This window comes from Xiphophorus maculatus, chromosome 10 (assembly GCF_002775205.1).
Source record: "Xiphophorus maculatus strain JP 163 A chromosome 10, X_maculatus-5.0-male, whole genome shotgun sequence".
In the NCBI taxonomy this organism is placed as follows: domain Eukaryota; kingdom Metazoa; phylum Chordata; class Actinopteri; order Cyprinodontiformes; family Poeciliidae; genus Xiphophorus; species Xiphophorus maculatus.
This window is the reverse complement of record NC_036452.1, coordinates 22,485,502-22,506,758: the sequence shown is the minus strand read 5'-3', so window position 1 is coordinate 22,506,758 and position 21,257 is coordinate 22,485,502. Positions and strand designations below refer to the sequence as shown.

At 39.2% G+C, this 21,257-nt stretch overlaps 1 protein-coding gene across 2 annotated transcripts; it reads left to right on the top strand.

The window, feature by feature from the left end:
• The first annotated feature begins 704 nt into the window (after positions 1-704).
• On the top strand, positions 705-14,449 carry LOC102218060 (ATP-sensitive inward rectifier potassium channel 12). Of its 2 annotated transcripts, XM_023340488.1 has the most exons (3): positions 705-791; positions 896-1,158; positions 8,613-14,449. In XM_023340488.1, exon 3 carries the CDS (start codon positions 8,773-8,775, stop codon positions 10,075-10,077), a length of 1,305 nt encoding a protein of 434 aa, XP_023196256.1. In that variant the 5' UTR covers positions 705-791; positions 896-1,158; positions 8,613-8,772; the 3' UTR covers positions 10,078-14,449. The 2 variants fall into 2 exon arrangements, with proteins under 2 accessions (XP_023196256.1, XP_023196255.1); XM_023340487.1 differs by having other exon boundaries at positions 728-1,158.
• The last annotated feature ends 6,808 nt before the right edge of the window (positions 14,450-21,257 follow it).

Here is a 21,257-nt window from a genome sequence, read left to right as displayed (position 1 = left end):
TTATTTGCATTAGACGATTCTAATATGAGACGAGCACAAAACCTTCAATAAACAGACATATTTCATATGGATCACAGTTTCTTTGAGGCACAGAAATCTTTTCCTCACCTCAACAGGAATGGCTTGTTAAAACTACTGCTTTTATGGACAATTATGGACACCGTAGTGTCCAACAACAAGTCCACGAGTAAAATCCAGTCCCGGTGTTTAGTCCAGATGTCCTTTAATTAGTAAATATAAAAAAATTTTGAAAGCCCTGTACAGTTGCACTAATAATTATTCTAACAACTGATCAATCAAGTGACTTCTGGAGACAACTGTTGCACTTGACTTTTTAGCGGTACAAGAGCATAGATGCACCTGTGCAGGGCTCTGCAGACATGCACTAGACGAGATGTGCTGTGACTCAGCCGCCCTTTTTTGTGTGCAACATCAACATGAAGCTCCTATTCTTCACGAGGATGCTTCACCTACTGTTCACGAAACACGGATGGAGCTCTGAAGGTCTGCTGGTGTTTTCTGAATGATGAGTTTGTGCATCAAGTTGCTGTCAACTGGTAGTGCCATGATGTGGGAGGGAGGGTGAGACACTGAGAGGAGGATAGAGGGAGGGGGAGGGAGAGAAAGAGGAGGGCGGCTGTGATGCCACACGAAGCAGGAAGAGAGAGAGAGCGGAGAGAGAGAACAGCCGTCCAGATAGATCAGATTGCTAAAGAGTGATAGAGAGAGCAGTTGGGGGACATTTACTGGTTTTTAGGATTTAAAAAAAAGGACAGAGTGAAGGATTAAAAGTAAGAAGGACCTGGTGAAACGACTGCCTCAAGGATGGAGATGCAAGAACCAGAATTGTCTTTTGGATAGCTCTGTTTAAAAAGCTTTGCACCCCACTTTGCAGGTCCAGGCAGAGAGCGAGTGGCAGCAGCGGGGGTCCCGAGGTTCAAGGGTGGCAGCTGCATTTCATCTGCACTGGAAAAGGATGATGAGACCCAAAGGTGCAGAGGATGACGGAGCGGCCCTCTTCTGTTTTTGAGTAGAAGGAGGAGGACAAGCTGCGGCTGCAGACGCGCAGAATGCCTCAGTTTGGTTAATGGGAGCACTGGGAGAGGACGCAGCGCCCCGCGGTTCTGGAGCCCCAGTCTCAGACAGGTGGGGATAGAGGTAAGACGAGGAAGTTTACCGCAAACTTTCAGTCCGTCTGTCACATCGACATCTGTCACTGTTTGGAGCAGTGGAGGTGCGTCCCAGTGGAACACGTCCTCAATCATTTCACTGTAAATACTAAAATCTCACAGGACATTTAAAAAAAGAGCTGTTCCCAAACGGGCCGGAAGTATCAGTTGAAATCAAGACAGCAAACTAAACCAGATGGAGTTATTTCAGCCATTTAGTTTGTCGGGGGGATGAAAACTTAAAAAAAAAAAAAACCTGATGGAAATGAAAATGGCAAAAATTAAACAACTTCAGAAATCAGATCAATTTGCAACCTAAACAATTGAATAGGTCTCATTTCTGCATTTTAATATAACGTTTTATTTATTTATTATTTTTATGCAAATACATACTCTGAGTTCCTCTCTCTTCTATTTGAACAATTGTCAAAATGTCCAAGATGCATTTTTTTAACTATAAAAAGACGAAGAAACCAATGATTTAGACACAATAATGTAATGTTTTTTAGGTTTGAAATATTCATACAATTTTAATTAATCACAAAATTATCAATATTCTAAAACAGAAACCCTATAAAATCAATTCCATTTTCACATTTATGAAAATAAAATAACTGGCAGTTTAAGAATTTAAAAACAAATTAGCTGCAACAGAAACAACCTAAAACAAGATGGCTGCTCTAATAAACAAACAGGCTACATGAAGTCTACTTATATCATCATTATCATGGCTATAATTAATAACAGTAGCAGCCGTAGTATTAACGTAGCTGATGAAATGTCCAAGTTTAGAATCTTGATATCAAATTTGGTAAATTACAATGCAAATTTCCAATTAGGTCTTGGAGAAATATGATAAAACCTTATATATTTTTTAAAAAATGGCTCAAGTTTGAGAAACAGTCATGAATCCTGTCAGTGTGAACAAACTATAAAGTCTGAATCAGCAGTTTTACATTTTGCCTCAGTGAGGAAGCAGTTAAGCACAAGAATCTGAGAACAGAAAGCTGACGTGTTACTGGGTGAACATGTTGCTTCAGGTGCTGCTCTCGCTTAAAACAATCACTGACGTGCAGGTTCCAAAAAAAAAAAAAACCCCACAAAAAGACGGGATGGAGGTTATGTAATGCAGATCTGCAGGTCATGTCTTCTTAAGACTATTTCGATTTCATTCACCTACTCACCAGGACGAAATGCGAGCATGAATATGTCATTTTCCAAAAGGAGAAAAAGCTTCAAATCGTTAGATTTTTTTTGTTTGTTTGTTTGTTCTTTTGCTTTTTAAGACTCGTCGTGGCTGTGGTGTGTTAGGTAACGGGCTGGAGCTGGTGTGTGTGCTCTAACTAACCAGTGTTGTTTAAAATTAGAAAATTACAGAGCGAAGGTGTGATGTGGGTGAGTCGGGCTTTGTGAAGTCGTACAAATAATAAAACAAGCTGCACCACCACAGCGCAGCACGGCCCAGGGAGGAAGCTGTGATGAGGGAACCGTCAGGTCGAGTCGTTTATTAGAACAGTGAAGCGGGGGGTGGGGGGGTCGGTTCTGTGGAGTTTCGTCGGTTTGCTGTAAGTTAGCATTTTTTTTTTTTTTTTGGGAAGAGCAGCCTGAATAATGCACAGGAAGTGGCCTAGATTCAGGAGCCTGCAGGGTCAGTCACCATCCAAAATCTGTTGGATTTCATCATGTTTGTGAGCAGCAGTTATAGAACTGGCAACCCTGATTATTTCATTAAATCTAACGCATTCAGACGGCATCTCTGCAGTCTGAAGATGCTACGTTACCTATTATGAGGAAGTGCTTTTAGGTCACTTGAGACCGGCTGAGTTCCACATGGTAAGCTATAGGAAAGTAAAGTGACACCTGAGCCTCTGAGCTTCCTTCACAATGGTCTCTGGGGGGGATAAAGGGGGAGATTGAGGCGGATCCTCAGCAGCTCAGTTTCCTGTGCGTCTTACTTGAGATGGACCCCCCTCTCCCAGCGGACTTCGTTGTTCTCTCCATTCCATCCCACTTATTTTTTATTGCATCGAGTTATTTATCAGCGTTCTGTTGGTCTCTTCTTTTAAATTCCATGAAAAAAAGAAAAGTATCGGAAAAAAGTTCTGGAAGAAATTCAAGATCGCTCTCTCTGGCACGTCTATGGACTGCCGAGATTAGATTACACAGATGGACTCGACCCACAGCCATCAGGCAACTTCTGGAGGCAACTTGTTGCACTCAGAGGAAAGGCAGCTGAATGCATTTGCACACCGCACTTTTCAGTTGTTTTAAAAAAACATTGACTCGTATCATTTTCTTTCTCTTTCACAGTTGTACACCACTTTGTGTTGGTCTTTCACATTAACGTCCAAAGAAATATATTTATGTTTGCGGTTGTAATGTGACAAAATATGGATGCAAAAGTTCAAGGGGTGTGAATACTTTTGGAATTTGAGTTGTTCCACTGATTGGTCCAGATGGGTGAAAAAAAGTGTTTATTTTATTTACAGTAAATTTGTTAAAATTAAGAACTCCCTGTTTGTTTTATCTATAGCAGAATCAGCATGCACTTTTTTCATTTTTATTTCTTTACATTATTATTACATTAGCAATGTTATCTCTTAGCCACTAGTCAAAATGGGAAAGACAACAGCTTGTAGCATTGATGCAAGCCGGGTCCTTGTTGATCTACACCAGTCAGGAAATGGTCACAAGAAAAAAATCTACTTGTCTCCTCATATTTGCAGTCAGAGCAAGAATTAAAACGTTTAGAACATCCAGACCTGTGAGAAAGTTAAGGAAGCAGCAGAGATTATTTAGCCACCACCTGCAGTGCGGAAGTTAATCTAAAGAAAGCAAGGACTTTGGTTTCACAGGAAAACAGCTAATCTTTGGGCTTTGTGGACGTTTTTACCTGGAGTGGCACTGATTGTTGAGGCACAATGTGGCCTACAAGGTAGAGTTTAGGATTTTCAGGCTCTTATCCACTGACTCCAAGGGCTCAGGAGGAATTTCTACTTTCATTCAATGAACCAGTTGGACACCCGACACTGTGTGGCTGCGGTAGGCTGTGGAGGCTCTGCACCGTACGGGGCTGCTCAGGTCAGGCCTGCTTTGGTGCGACGCGCCACGACAATGCTGGAGTTCTTGATTAGTTTCAGTTACATAACAGAGTCAGTGAAGTTGTCTGTCTGTAAAATACAAACCTCCCCAGCTGTTGCATTTGTATAAGAAGAAAAAAAAAAAAAAAGGTCCGACGTGTGTTTCAGGGTGTAATGAATTGAGCAAAACGAACCCTATTTTTAGCACCGACAGCTGTTGCTGTGATGAGCTGTGTCGTCAAAAGTACTAAAATAGCTCCGTTGGCTACAGTACGTTTTCCTGCGGAGGTCGTGTGTTTGACCCCGAGGGACGGAACGTGGAGATCCGGCCGCAGATCAGCAGAGCTTCCATGTGAGGGAGCGCACACGTAAAGCACCGGGGCTGTGGTGTGCGTGGCAGACGGCAAGGCACTCGGGATTTGGGAGCGCACATGAGTGAACTGTCGGGTCTTTGGGGTCCAAATCAGACAGGCAGACCCACAGAGCGGACGATGCAAAACAATGAGAGCTGTCTGACTTCAGTCCACCTCCCAGGAGGTAAACATCTTGACCCCAGGGCTCAGCACTCAGCGCTTTGGTAAGGTTATCTCGTGCCTGACAGAGGCAATGATATAAGAGATGTCCCAAAATCATCCCCGTTGCTCATTTTTTGTCCAGACTCTTTGGGACATCTAGTGCCTTTCAAAAGTATTCAATCCCTTAAACGGACAGTACTATGTAAAGTAAACTTTTTTGAGCTTTACATCATGTTACAATGTGATTCTCTCCTCAAACCATACCTGGAATTGATTCTTTGATTCTTTCATGCATGTATGAGAAATCCTTTAATCTCCCACGGCAACCATTCAGCTGTGCAAAATGCCTGGGTGGACCTAGGCAAGGACGCAGTTTCCAAGTTTCTACAATCACCAGCGACCCCCGCGACCCCCGTGACCCCCACTCAGTTCCTTCAGACTAGCCACAAGCAATTACCAGCCATCATATCTCATCATAGGAGCTGTTTCACAGTTTTCTGCTGGTAAAACATTGTTAAAGGGTTAATAGAGGAGCCATGTTGTGATGATTTTCTGAAGGAGAGTTTCAGAAAGAGCAGGAGCTTCTTAAAGAAACAGAGGCCAATTTCAAGGTGTTAAATTACAAAGTCAATCTTCTGTAATGTCATGTTTGATATACACATTTCACGCACACACACACACACACACACACATAGACAGACAGACAGAAAGAAAAATGTTTATACAAATGAAGGTAACATTTTTACTTTATACTATGTGGCTGGAAAACACACTGCCCCTTTAAAAATTTTTATAATTTTGGTCACGTTAAAACCACAATGTTTCATGTGCAACCGAACATTGCACATTTGTTCACATTTGTAGGGTGAAATGACCAGAATACCTAATTTTCAAAATTTTACATATAGAAATGTGAACAATTTGGAGTACATTTTTTGGCCTTCAAGCAAAAATGCATGTGTATATTAGTTTGTAGTCCTCCCCAAATAATAACGTTTGTGGTTGGAACATGACAGAATGTGAAAAAGTTCAAGGCCGAACATGTTTACGAAGCACTGAACATTGTTAGATCAGGTTCTAACTCTGTCACTGGCTTCTTCCTGGTTGGGATTTCTGCAATGGGTTTAATTACAGATGGTAAAGGCCAGGATTCTGGTGAGAAATCTGCTTTACTCTTGTAGGAAGCACCAAGGGAAGGGGAGCCTATTTCAGTGCATCCTCACTGCATGATTAATAACACTGCAAATTTTACAGAATGAGGTCAAATAAATAGAGTCCTTCGGTCTGCATCTCTGCAGCATCTGGAATTGCGTGACCAATGAATCAGTGGCCGACACACAAATCCCACAGGAGTTCCAGTACACACAACCCCCCGCCCCCAGTTCTCCCATAGTATAAATATTGTAAACGGAGGACAATGGTAAACTTAGGCCACAGGCGAACAAACAGGGGAGCACACCTTGTCTGTTAGATGTGTGATGACTGCACAGCATGTTGCTGGAAGACCAGAAATACAGCCAGGACATGCCGTCCTTATTTCTGATAAGCATACATTACGTACGACGCGCCTCTTCAATTAGCAAAACAATTTACAATCGTACAGTCGAACTGTCATCACGGCATTTTGCATTGAATTATTGTGGCTTCAATGGATCATTTCGACTTTCTGATATGAGGTTCTGTGATGTTATTGTCAGCCATAGTTCCCTCACCTATTGGAGCCAAATGTTATAGTACAGTGAGTTTATGAAACAGTGAAACTGTTAGCATGTTGCCATGTGTGGCAACATGCTAACAGCTAGCTTGTCTAGCCAATCGTTTCAGCTGACTTTGGCAATTCAAAACCTCTCAAAGGGAAAACGTTTATGGATATTAATTATCTGCACTTCCACAAGAAACTATAGTTTAGCTTCCTGCTGTCCAGCTATTGGCTGTTAAAATCTCTTGAATTTATCTGCAGTGGTCAACTATTTTGTTGTTTGAAGCTAATGGCTTGAAGCTAATGGCTAGTCTGAGAAAGAACAAACTTAAATTGACCATCTGCTCTACCGCCTTGACATCCAATCCAATCCTAAAAAACATAATGCTAACACTATTTTATGAACCTTTGAACTGCTGTCCCATTTGCTCTGGTTGGTTATTTATGAAGAAATAGCACATAAAATAGAGGTTGCAGGCTGTGTGCCACTGGTGATTTTCAGGTGTAAAGCAAAAATATTGCTTTATATAATCTGACAGTTCAGCAAATCCTCTTTTATTTTATTTTCTCACTGCCTTACCTGTCCTTTAGGGAGAGGTGGCAAAAGTATTCACATTATTTACTTCGGTAAAAGAACTGAAGTAAAAGGTGAGTTTACCATTCTTTCCTTACGTGAAAGTAAAATAAAGTACAAGTTTTAAATTATAGTAGAAAAGTTAAATGTAAAATAAATATAAATTCACCTTCAAACATACAAAATAATCCTTTATAAATCTACAAAAGAAAAAGTTGTCATCATTTGCTCATAATCTCCCTTAGAAACATGTTTACCTAAAAGTGTTTTGTTTTTTTTCTTCTGATTTGACAAAAAAACCCAAAACTTCTTAAAAGAATTGTTTTTTTTGGTCCGCAGAAAACACAGCTACGGATGGGCAATGCCTTGTAATCTGAATCTGTTTTGTCATTGTTTATAATGTTCACTGTCTTCATCCATGTTGCAGTTAATATTTTTCTCTGTTTGACAAAACGTGCTCCTACTGGATCACTTCTCTTTGCCCAATTCGTTTCCCTCTTTTCTTACAACTTTGTCATCATCGATAAACGTCGAAGCAACAAGCCAGTTTTGAGAATGTAGTCAGCAGAGAGGACAGTTATTTGTGTTCAACTGAAGGGAGTAAAGCATCATCAGAAAAATAAATAGAGCTGCTGAAGTACAGTAACAAAGTTTTAGCTCACTACTGGATGGAAATACTTTGGGAAGATCAGTTGTGGTGCACCGTCACCTCTATTTCCAGTATACATAATCTTTAGCTTCTACATAAATTAACAATTTTATCAAGTTTTCAAGGTTTATGAAACAGTTTCCTCATAAACCGTTTTAAATCTTTGAGACTGAAGTTGTCTTTAAACGGTAGAAGCCCGCTTTGTTCTTAGTTTGTCGTAGTTTCAGCCTCCACCTTCCGACTAATCTGGATCCAAGAGATGCTAACCAATTATAAGCCTCACACAGAACATGATTTATAAAATCCCAAACTATCCCTTTGATTAGCTGTCACTTCCAACTTTCTTAATAATTCTAAAGAAAAACACAGGAAAGGTAATTTGACATAAGTGGCGACCGTGTGAGGCCAGCCCTGCTCTTGTTCAGCTCACATCAAAAGGCAGGAAGACTCTTCTGGGAGCATTAATTGGATTTAATGTCATGATGATTAAAGAGGGCAGGAGGAAAAGAGGATAGTAACCACAGTAACTGGATGAGCTCTAACACTGAACACCCTGAACTGGGAATTACAGACAAACACTTCCTACTAGATGTGTAATTTTTCTCCTTAGGGCTTCATTCCTGTTTCCTTCTGGATTAACCAGCCAAAAAGAAATCTATAAAATAGTTATGATTCAATCCATACATACATGTATTTGGTAAATAGGGCACAAATAAAATATTCCATGGACTTTATATCCAACAAAAAAAATTAAGAAACAGGCACAGTTGCCAATGCCCTGCAGAAAACTCTTATTCGCAAATAAGTGGTTCTGTAATTTAAAAAGATAAAAACTTGTACTGTTTATTATTTGCCAACAGGTGTGCTGTTTTACATGACCTGACCATCATGTTACTCACACTACTCTCTCCTGACGCTCTCTACAGGAACTGGATTTATCCACTGAGCTCCCACTCTGCCCCCCAAATGACTCACTAAAATGCAGCTTAGCCAGTGATCAAGCTGCGAGGGGCCTTGATCACACACTTGGACTCCAGGCCTGCCCGTCTGACAAAAGCCCTGCAGCTGGAGACGACGTCAAGGAGCATGAGTGTGGGAAGAATCAACCGCTACAGCATTGTTTCGTCAGAGGAAGAGGGCCTCCGCCTCACTACCATGCATGGCATGAACGGCTTTGGGAATGGCAAGATCCACACACGCCGCAAGTGCCGCAACCGCTTTGTGAAAAAGAATGGCCAGTGCAACGTGCAGTTTGCCAACATGGACGACAAGTCACAGCGCTACATGGCCGACATCTTCACCACGTGTGTCGACATCCGCTGGCGATGGATGCTGATAGTCTTCACTCTTGTGTTTGTCATATCTTGGCTGGCCTTTGGGTTGGCCTTTTGGGTCATTGCTTTGCTGCACGGGGATTTGGACAACCCAGCTGGAGACGACAACTTCACTCCCTGCGTACTGCAGGTCAACGGATTTGTGGCCGCGTTTCTGTTCTCCATTGAAACACAGTCGACCATAGGGTATGGCTACCGCTGCGTGACCGAGGAATGCCCAGTGGCCGTCTTCATGGTCGTCTTCCAGTCGATAGTTGGCTGCATCATTGACTGCTTCATGATAGGCGCCATCATGGCTAAAATGGCGAGGCCTAAGAAGAGAGCGCAAACGCTCTTGTTTAGCCACAACGCGGTCATTGCCATGCGGGATGGAAAGCTGTCTCTTATGTGGAGAGTGGGAAACCTTCGCAAGAGTCACATTGTAGAAGCCCATGTCAGAGCACAGCTAATCAAACCTCGGATAACCGATGAAGGGGAATATATTCCGCTAGACCAGATAGACATTAATGTAGGGTTTGACAAAGGTTTGGACAGGATCTTCTTGGTTTCACCCATCACTATTCTCCATGAGATAGACGAGGAGAGCCCTCTGTTTGGAATCAGCAAGCAGGACCTGGAGACGGCAGACTTTGAGATCGTCGTCATCCTAGAGGGAATGGTCGAAGCGACCGCCATGACCACGCAGGCTCGCAGCTCCTACCTGGCCTCTGAGATTCTTTGGGGCCACAGGTTCGAACCTGTCCTGTTTGAGGAAAAGAACCTGTACAAGGTGGATTATTCACACTTTCACAAAACGTACGAGGTGCCGTCCACCCCTCGCTGCAGTGCCAAGGACATGGTGGAGAACAAGTTCCTCATGCCCAGCTCCAACACCTTCTGCTATGAAAACGAGCTGGCCTTCCTTAACCGCGACGAGGAGGAGGACGACGACTTAGGCGGCGGGAGCAGAGCACTGGCAAATCAGAGTCCGGACAGGAACAGCCGACATGAGTTTGAACGTTTACAGGCCACCAGGTCGTTGGATCAAAGATCATATCGTAGAGAGTCAGAAATTTGACGTTAACTCATTGACCAAGCAACAGATTCCTTTAACTTTATCCATGGAGTAAAAATGCAGAACAATGCAAAGTGCCATAGGTAGAGCTAAGAATTGTAAGAGAATTGAAAACAAATACAAAACCCTTGAACAGGGTTTTTTTTTGAAAATGCAAGTGTGTAGATGGCGATGGTTAGTAATGTCTACAATTAAGGAAAAGATAGACCCTCCTTCCTTCACCAAAACTTGAATGTTTTTTCATGCGGTCATTTTGAGTTAAGAACGCTATTTTTTTGGCATGACCTTATGATACATCTTAGGTGTAAATATATTTCCTAAATAAGCCGTTTTGTGTGCAGTACCAGATTCAAAAGCACCTTTAAAAGTAGAACGTGTTCTTGGCCACCTGTAGTAATGTTCTGGATCTTCTCTTCAGCTCGTCTAGCAATGCTGTAATTTGCTGGACAAGCATAAAGGAAGACATTAAGAATTCAGTCACAAAAGCAGAACATCATTTCGCAGCTTTGTTTTAAAAAACTCTCATTTCTACCGGAGAGCAGGAAACATTAAATGTGCTTTTAGTTTGACGAAGAATGTAACGATCAACTGAAATGAAACAGAAACAAACACTTTATGACTTACTACAACACTTGCGATGAATTCATACGTGTCATTCATGTCATGGTTTTAACATAAAAACCACAAAAGCAAAAAGTGGTGAAAAGCAACATTCACATGCTTTAAGGACATGCTGGAGCAATCCAGGCTTATCCTGATGAAGGTCACCCATGAAAAGCTGTTTATTGTAATCTGACAAAAAACAACAACCTAAAGGAACTACAACCATACTTGTGTATAGCATGTAAGCAACCAGGTCTTTTTTTTTTTGACTGGTATCCATAAACTCATATATATTCCATATGAAACTTAAGCAATAGTTTGCATTTTTGTTAAAATGTGGTTGTGTGGAGCAGTTACAAGGCATCAGTATCTTAGCAGGAATCTCAGTGTAGTAACTTCAGTCAGAGATCTCTCTGCCAAATCAACCAGTTAAAACAACTCAAATTCTAAATCCAAATGCTATATAAAGTATTTTGAGAGATTATAATTTTATCATGAGATTTTTTTTTATATCCAGAAAAGACCATGTGCTGATAAAAAAAAAACATCCTTCATCTAATCACTATCATTTAGCTCAGGCAAATATCCTTTAATCTCCTCAATATAAAGAACCATTTTAAAACTGAAGAAAAAGTTGACATAAATTTGATCAGGGAAATGTTTATTTAAAATGTCTGAGCAATATTTATGTCATTGTAACACCAAATTTAAAAACAAAACTCGGGCTGCCTTTAAAATGCGCACGGTTTTAACAAGTCGTAACACAGAAGACGATTGGTTGAGAAAATAGACAAAGCAGAATCAATTGTAATGCATCTTGTGAATTTGTCTTGATGTAAAAAATACCAACTGTAGCATTCCCTCAAAACACAAGGAATATTTTAAGCTTATGTTGTTCTGGATGCTGGATAACGGCTCTGAAACTGGCCCTGCACTGAGAAGCTGTTAGCTTGTATCTTCTGTGCGAACATCTCCAGTAATTTTTAGGTAAAACATTTACTGCTCGTAATCAATCCACACAACCTGTTTTCTGTTTAAAATGAATCTATGCATATTACCCAAATCAGGGGATAAACATCTAATCTGTATGTTAAACAATTGTGTGATGACATTGCTTTAACCAATATCCACTGTAGGAAATGAAAAATGGTGTGAAATCGGTTTCCATCGGTAGATGTTCCATCATGAAGAAAAAGGGAAATTCAAAGGTGAAGATAAGCTGGAAATGGAAAATGTCTGTTAAGAATGATTCAGTTTGCATCGGTTGTGATTAACAAAACACATTAACGTACAGTTAATGTGTTTTTGATTCTTTCAAAGGTGGGAAACACCGTGGCTGTTACAAGAATGAGAGATGTAAACGTTAGTTAGAAAATAGGAATGTGAACATAAAGGCAGCAAATGACCGACTTCATCTGATTGGTTAAAATCCCACTGTAGACAGACATTTAGCTGAGAAAAAAAGAGCCGAGTCAGCTTAGAGAGGCATAAATAACAGCAATAAACACTGAAGCACATCATTTTTCAGCCGATTTAATTAAATGTGTTACGATTTCCTCTTAGTGGAGCTTATAAATCCAAAGAAGTTTTTGAAGGGTGTAATGGAAATGGTCTTTTTTTGTTGTTTTTTCATTTCAACTATACCTGTATCACTATTAGTTTTTGTATATATTTGATACCAAAGTAACAAAGTGTTGCTTATAATTAAGTTAAAAACTGATGGTTCCCACAGCAACCATCCAAAGAAATTTAGGCTGACAGTTGTTGACAGAAATCATTGAAAAAAGAAAAAAAAAATCAAGTTTAAAGCAACATTGTCTCCCCCTGCCACGGACAATAGGAAATGTAATAGATCCCATACTGGATGCTTCATCAGAATTCATCACTAAGAATAATAATAACAATATCTCGCCTGAACCGATTTTTGTTGATGTTCACACTCATCTACAGAAGAGAGAAAATGGAATGTGGTGAAATATGACAACAGAAGGAGAACCATATAATGGTTGTTACGTTGGTCACAATGACTAATATTTTCTTAATAGTCATTTAAATGGTATGTCTGATGATAATATTTCTTAGTAATTTGCTAGATAATAGAAAAATGTGCAGTTGGGCAAAAATAAGTATTGAATTCATTTTGCAGGAAAAGAATCGACATATTGACTTGAGATTCAGACCAGATGTTGGTAACAACCTATACGATCCATAACTAGGAAATTATGAAAACAAATAAGTCCACATACTGTATGAAGTAATAATGTGGCATAAAGTGAGATGACAACAGCTATGAATGAATGAAAGCAGCGCAAAAAGGGACAGAAAGTTAAGAATTTTAAAATAGCCGGCCGAGAAGAAGGTTTCTCAACATGTCCTGGTGAGTAAGAGAAAACAGTTGCATTTCTAAACTTCCAATAGTTCCATTGGTGTCAACATCTAGAAATGGAAAGAGCACATTTTCATCACAAAGTGGTCATGGCCGAGCACCTTCCACGATTTTTGGCAGAGGAAGGAAAAGAATTATGAAAACAGCTGTCAAAGAGCCACGGACCAATCACTGAGAGCTTCAGATCAACTTCCATTAGCAGATTCCATATTGTTTCACGAAAACAATAAGTGCACTCAACCGCCACTGCCTCCATCAATGTCTGCAGCGCAAGACTCCACTGCTGAAGAAGAAGCATCAAATGTGGAGAAATGTGCAGAGATGTTCTTGATAAAAACCCAAAGATGAATTCAGCAAGGCGATGGTACCAAACACTCAGCCGAGGGGGATCTCGGTGCCTGTCAATAAAGCTGCTAGAACGCCCCAGTAGTCAATCAACCGATCTGTGGAAATCTATGGAAAAATTTGAAAATCTAAAGACGGTTTATGTTAACAAAGGGTCAAAACTCAAATTTGAGCAAAGCACATAACTCAGATCATAGTTATTAACAGCTTTTCTATTGAGTTTTTAATGAATTTCCTGTACTGTGTTAAATGCTTGCTCCCTGTGTCGTTTCACTTTGTAACACATCATTTATTGACTTTTTAAAAGTTAGATTTCTGTGGATATTCTGGTTGTTGCCAACATCTGCCAGGAAAGTCAAAGAAGGAGCTAAAAATGTTCACCACTTATTTTCCCTGCTGTTCATAGATATTTTTGTTGTTGTTTGATAAGCATTTTTTTTCCCAACCTTTACTATTTGTTATGCTCATTACCTTCTGGGAAGGTTGTGTATACTAAAGTATAATATTTCTGCACCTGATTACTAAATTGTAAAGGTAATAAACGTGAAGAGTCTACAACTTCTTCACTAGATCAATTTGTTTTTGATTTGTTTTCAAAAAGTTGTTTCAGCTTTAATATTGTTCCCACCAGCCCTTAAAGAGGAAGCAAACATGAAGGTTTTAATGAAATGTAAAGGTTTAACAAAACAATGTTACGATGAACATTGTCAGGCGGATTAAGCCTGCTTATTTTTATATAAGGTTCTTTTTTGATAGAAAAAGCAGCAATAAATATTTATCTGTTTTTACCAGAGTATTACAAATGAAATCACACCTGTAAGCTAAGAATCAGTATTCTTGTCTGAACCGTTTTTATTTTTCAACTCTCTATTTTCATGATTAAACCGTTTTATTTTCTTTTTTTCTTTTAAATGGATGAATGAGAGAAAGAAAGAAGAAAAAAAAACAAGGAAAAAAAACAAACTTTGACCTCTGTAGAAGTCTTCCTCTGTCCAGCAAAATGTCTACTGGACGTTTGATTTTCATTGAAAGAAATTCAAATTATTCAATTAAAAAAAAAAAAACAATTTCTGTGAAACAAAAAGACTACTGTTTTGTTTTGGTTTTTTAAATCTTGCAGTTAGAAACTCAGTGGCTCCCTGGTGGTGCGCCGTTCATTCGAGACGGCTCATCAGTTAATCACAGCAGCACATGAACAACTATTGGGCAGAGGGGCCTTTTGGCCCTTCTGGGGGGGGAAAAAATGTCAGAAGGGTTGCAGCTGATTTATGTATGAACACATGAGTGATCATGAACGCAACAGGAAGTCTTAAAGTTTCGGAAAACCTTCAAGTTGAAGACCTCGCCGAGGGATTGATGTGTTTTCAGTTCGCTCCACCGCATCACAGTTTGTCCTCGGTCGATTTTGGTGCATTTCTCGAAGCAATTCGTACAAACAGCAAAACACGGTGGAATACCTGCCTACAAAACACAGTTTCTTTCCCAAAATCAAATCTCAACTCCATGTTTCACTGTGTTAAATGATTAGTCGTGTCAATACAGCAGCGCACTTCGGAGGAAGTTTCTGTTATTAACTATGGAGGAAGTTTTTGAAGAGTGTTGTAAAGTGGAATTGTGAGCGTTCAATGGAAAGAGGCGGAGCAATATTAACGTTTGTGGTTTTACTGTAATCTGTCGTCATTTTCATTTAAAAAGGAAAAGACAAGAAAAAAACCAAACCGGAGCAGAAATGGGAACATGAGGCGATCTTAAGAAAAACTAGACATGCAGCGCTTCAGGATTTACGTTACTTTATCATTTCCATCTCAATGTGGAGGAAACGTCCTCAGTGGATGTCAAGTGTTTTATAACTTCATGGCTTCCAACACTTAATGACGCTTCAGGATTTCACTCTTTCATTTACATCGGCGAAGTGGTGAAAACCAACCAAACACACACAAAAATTCTAAACACACATTTTAGAGACATTTAGTTTAAATTGAATAATCTATCTTAATTGTCAATTCCATCAGTAACTTTAGACATGCATGTCTTTCACAATTTTAATCAAACAGATTTTTTCTTTTAATTCAAGGATTGTATCCTTGAGTCCTTCGTTTGTTTGAATCAAATCCTACATGAAGTCAAGCATCGTTCCAGATTAGATTAGATTTAAACTCTTTTTTTTTTCTCTCTCTCATTTTACCTAGATTAAATATTTCAGATATACATTTAAAAGAGTCAAACTTTAAAAACCAGCAGTGCAAACTGTTCCATAAATAAACGCTACATTTTTTTTACTCAAATATAAAACCAAAGCCAGACGACATTTTCAGCTACGTCCAGTGAAAGGTTTACCGGTGGTCCATAATAAATCTCAGTCCTTTTCCTGTGAGTTTGATCAGTTTGCCTTTGAAATGCTGCTTTGTGTCTGCCTTCCTCACCACAGCAATGTAAGGAGGACTTCCTGTAGGCGGAGTTTCAGAAAGAGCAGGAGGTTCTTAAAGAGACAGAGGCCCAATTTCAAGACGTTAAATTACAAAGTAACATTTTTCATGACTTGAAAAATAAAATATGCATTTTTTTAAACTACTGAGGTTAACATAGTTACTTGATTGTGCAATAAAATTAATTATTAAATTATGCAATGGTGCATTGTGCACATTACACATCACTTTCCATCACAATTCTATATCATTCCTGTGGTAGCATAGAGCATACAATCTCAGCAAAATACACTGCATTGCTTTTTCTTCAAAAACAAAAAAAAGTACAGAGATGATGGTAATTTTGCAGGTCAGTGTATAAAAATAACAGCATTGAGGAATTAGGGATGAACAGTGGTCAATGCATAAAAACATAGTAGATTTCTTAAACACACGGGTAGAATGCAGATTCAAACCCGACTCTCTAAATGAGCCGTCTGCAGATAGCTGTAACATCAAAGCGGAGAGCCGTACTGTGTGACTGGACGTCGGAACGCCGCGGCTGATTCAGTTTGGACGGGACGGGTGCAGCTAACCACAGCGGAAAGACTGTGACTTTAATTAGACTAATTCCTTCCAGCGAGTTAAATCCCTGCGCCTTCTTTGTTAAGTTATGTAATCAAGGGTGCTGTTCATAACTTAATATAGTAAGTTACAGAATCTGAAGCGTAAAACTGGTGTCTGTTGAAGCCTAAACGTGAGCTTCTCTCAGTCTGTCCCCTTGGGCCGAATAAACAGTGAAGGTTGTTACTGATGCACCAGACCCACGTCACACTCAAGGGTTCTGCAAGTAGAACCAATTAATTACCATATGGAGACCGTTGCCATGTAACCCGCTGGCCAAAGGAGACAAATAGATAGATAGAAAGAGAGAGATAGAGAGAGAGAGAGAGAGAGAGAGAGAGAGAGAGAGAGAGAGAGAGAGAGAGAGAGAGAGAGAGAGAGAGAGAGAGAGAGAGAGAGAGAGAGAGAGAGAGAGAGAGAGAGAGAGAGAGAGATAGAGAGATAGATAGATAGATAGATAGATAGATAGATAGATAGATAGATAGATAGATAGATAGATAGATAGATAGATAGATAGATAGATAGATAGATAGATAGATAGATAGATAGATAGATAGATAGATAGATAGATAGATAGATAGATAGATAGATAGATAGATAGATAGATAGATAGATAGATAGATAGATAGATAGATAGATAACTCCATTACACAACACCAGGGGCAAAAACCTCGGATCTCTTGGGAACGTCGCTTCTGTGATTCCCAGGGAATACTTGGTCACGCCAGCTGGGCTCTGCACTCATGCATTAGCTCACATGATTTAAAACAAAAAAAAAACTCTACACCTTTTAAATCAACAAAAGCGATAGTATGACATACCCTGCCCAGGCAATTGGTTGTCTAGAGTTAAAGGTGAAACAACCTCCCTGTGGATTGAATTGCTGCTGACGGTAAAACGAAGGGAAGCTGTCCAGAGAGGGTCCACATTAGTGTTTCTCAACGGGGGCGGTAACGCCCCCCCCAGGGTTACAAAGCATCAACAATAGTGATAGTAATATTAACAATAAAATAATATTCAGCACAAAGAAGCCTTACTACTGTAATTACTATCACTGTAATTAACATCAGCCTGTTTAGCAGCAATGCACTTACTGTAGCTCATGTGATGTAAATAATGGGAAGGAGTCAAGAATCTCAAACTGTATTTTCAAAGTAGAATTACATAATTCATGTTCAGTTTATGCATTTCAGATTTTGAACAAGAGATGATCAAACACTCATTAAAAAAAAGCTGTGAAAAAGCCTTCTGGTGCCACTAAGAAGCTCTGAAATAGACAGTAGCTAAAAGCTAGCTGCTAACAGCTAGCTGCCAAAGGTTTCTTCTTTGGCCTTGTAAGTGAGTGGTGCCATGTGACCCAACAAGAAATCTTTAACAGGTCATTTCTTCAGTGCAATGGGTCAACTAAAAAATGATTTCCTTTCCTTATCAAATTAAACACATACAACAATAACACACCTATGTTAATATTTCAAAAGATGAAAAATTAATTAGGTTATTTTATAATTTGTATTCTGATTAAGCTGGATTTTTGGCATGAGTCATAAACTTAAAGTTTAAATGACGTCAAAAAGTCGATGTTTTCCCCATTCCAAAGTGGGATAGTACATTAAATGTCTCAGAAATGTTTTGTTCCCCTAATGGAAGAAACAAAAACACAACAGCCTTGTCCTGCAGCCTACGCTTGTTGTCTGGTGCTCAGAGCCCACTTGTTAGCTGTGAACAGAGCCTAAGTGCACATGACTGGAGATTTAAAAAAATAAAAAATTTAAAAATAAATCACACCGACATTTCTTTCAGAGAGCACAGATGGATGCTAAAGGTTCACAGCTTCATTTCATCATTCTCAGACTCCTCCCCTCTCCAACCTCAGCCTATTTTTAGATTCTTTTTTTTTTTTGTAGATGTTTCCCAAAACAAAACGATATGTTCATGTTTTCAGTGAAGAACATTCACATGATTCAGTCTAGGATAAAAGGCAGTGTGTACAGCTTATTTAATTTACCATAGGTATTTTTTCATTTTCCTTGTTTTTTACTCCACCACTTGGGGTCGCACATTTGAAACCTTCAACATGTAAAACAGAATTTGCGTACAGAATTTTCTCTCCTGCGTGTTTGTGCACGTTATTCGATTAAAAACTGTTTGTCAGATAAGCTTGAAATATAAGAAATAGATAAATATCCAAGATAATTAGCTGCAACATTAATTCCCTAATCAATTCTGCCGGTTGGAGCTTTAAAAAAAAAAGTGCTCTAAGTTAAATGTGCTGACATATTGCGCGCCTCGTCTGCTACGAGCTGCAGCAGGTTCCTTCTGGTGTCTTCTGATTCACGGCAACATGAATAGGCTCCCTGAGAGGACTTGATGGGGCCACTTTCATTTCCTGCCTCTTCACTCTGGGTAATCATCTCTGTGTGCCTGAAGGCCCTTCAGTGTGTCTTTGAGAAAGAAGCAAAGCAGCAGAAGAAGAAAACAGAATTGCTCAACTGCAACAGATAGGCTATAAATAAATTGAAATATGAAACATTGATTATGTCTGCTTCTGTTATTTTAAGGTTATGCTATTCTGTCTCTCTTGACACTTGATCGTGTATCAACCAATAATGTTCTCAAACAAACCTCTGAGGCCTTCACAGAACGGCCGCATTAAAATGACATTATCACTACGCAACTTCTGAATCCATTTGCATTTTCTTTAGGGGTGTCCGAGGAAATAGGACTGAAAAGGATTTCTTCTTTTCTTTTTTTTTAAACTTTGAAAACCATGAATAATTTTTCTCTACTTAAAGTGGCAGAAAAAAAACTTGCTGCATTCTTGTTGGTTGTGCAGGAGGCGCCACTTCTGCTTTTCATGGATGTACGGTTGTATAATTACTGCAATACTTATAACAACTTTTTTTTTTCCCTCCAGGGGGTCTTTTGTGGGCTCTAGTGTCCCTTATATGACAGTAGGCTGACAGGAAACAGGGAAGAAGAGGGGGGAAGACATGCGGCAAATGTCGTCGGGTCCGGGACGGACGCGTTGAGGACTCAAGGCCTCCAAATACGGGTCGCGCTAACCCCTACGCCACCACGGCACGCCCAACAACTTTTTTATATCATTGAGAAAACTACATAGTTTCCACAATACCAAATTGAATTATTGACACAATGGTATTAAAATCTGAATAAAAATACATATGTTCAGCGTTTATTAATCTAATACTCCTTTGAAGTCGTTTGATCTTTTCTGAGATACCCAACTCATCAAAAACAAATATCTTGGTTGAATGAAAACAATTCCAAATATAAAAGGTATAAATAAATGTGGGCTTAGCTGTGATTATACTAGTCATCAGAATACTTAAATGGCTTAAAGGATAGTATTATTAATTATAAAAATAATTCATATTACTTTACAATTTACTGAACTGTAATAGAGTTTTTATTTTTCTTCAACTTGGTGAACTTTGCTAAATTCATCTATAAACGTCATACAACTTTTCCACTTAGGATAACTTTTTAAGTCTTTTGTCATTACTTTCCATATACCTGATTCTGTCTTTGGATCATTTTTGTACCAAATGTCAAGGTTCTCAGGTCTTTTCTCCTTGGGGTCTGGTTTTGTATTTGATGAGCTCACAGCAACATCCTGAGGCTCTGATGATGACGGCTCTTTTTCACAGGTTCCGAATGACCCTACTGCAGAGCAATACTGGCACCTGCTGGCCAAAACCCTATGTTTTGGCCAGCAGGTGTTTTTTTGTCCCACGTTTGGCACAAAAAAGACGAAGGACATTTCGTAGGACAGGGACGATTTGCTACATGCCAGACATTTTTTTAAAATTATTATTTTATCTATATTTTGACTTTAAAATGAACTTCCTTGAAGCAGAATTACAGTTTAAACTGTCTGACTTACATAGCACTTTAATTTAACTTAAACTCAGTTTTTACATTAGCGCCTCAGACACGTGAAAATGGCCACAAACGAGAAGGACCTCGCTGCAGCAAACAGAAAGGGGCGGGGACAGACCACTGTCAGTCTCATACCTTATATGGAAATGTGACTATTTCATTCCGGAAATGAAGGGGGCGCTAGTGACACTATTTCCTGTACCGACCGTGTTATAATAATTATACTAATAATAACGTATTTTATTTGCCAACGCCTTTTAAAACACCCAAGAAGACTTTCAACATTAAAAATACAAATTAAATAGTAAAGAAATGGCTACAAAACGTGATATGTCACGTTGTATGTCTGTCACGTGGTAAGTCACTTTTTTATTTTCAAATCTGTATTAAATCTTTATTTAAAATTATATTAGTAACAAACAATCTAGAATAAGCAACAATAAGGAAACATTATGGAGATGTATTTATCTATCCTTACACCCAATCTATCTCAAACAAAAGTAATAAAACATGAATCAAATCAATATTTTGGAGACAAATGTACATTACATTAAGAGCACATTTATCCATCCATTAATTATCATGAATTATCCCTATAGTTGGGTCATGAGGGCTGCTGACCCTGGACAGATCGCCTATTCATATTATTAGTTGAAAATGGTCTCAAAACAACATCATCATCAAATGTTAACTGTTAGGTTTATTGTTTAGGAAAACTGGCTTTATGGCTTTTCTTTTTGTTTCATAACTCGGCATGGTGACTTAAAGGTTTGTAGCTTCTGTCTTGGTTCTTTGTTGACCACTGTGTAGCGGTCAACAAAGAACCAGACTTAATCACTTTATGATTAAGTTTGGTTGTTTTTTGTTTTGTTTTTTTTTCGGGGGGGGGGCGGGGGGGGGTTCATATTTCTCAGTCGTTG

Coding starts and splice junctions, on each gene's coding strand:
- LOC102218060 (XM_023340488.1), top strand. CDS start 8,773: ATGAGTGTGGGAAGAATCAACCGCTACAGCATTGTTTCGTCAGAGGAA.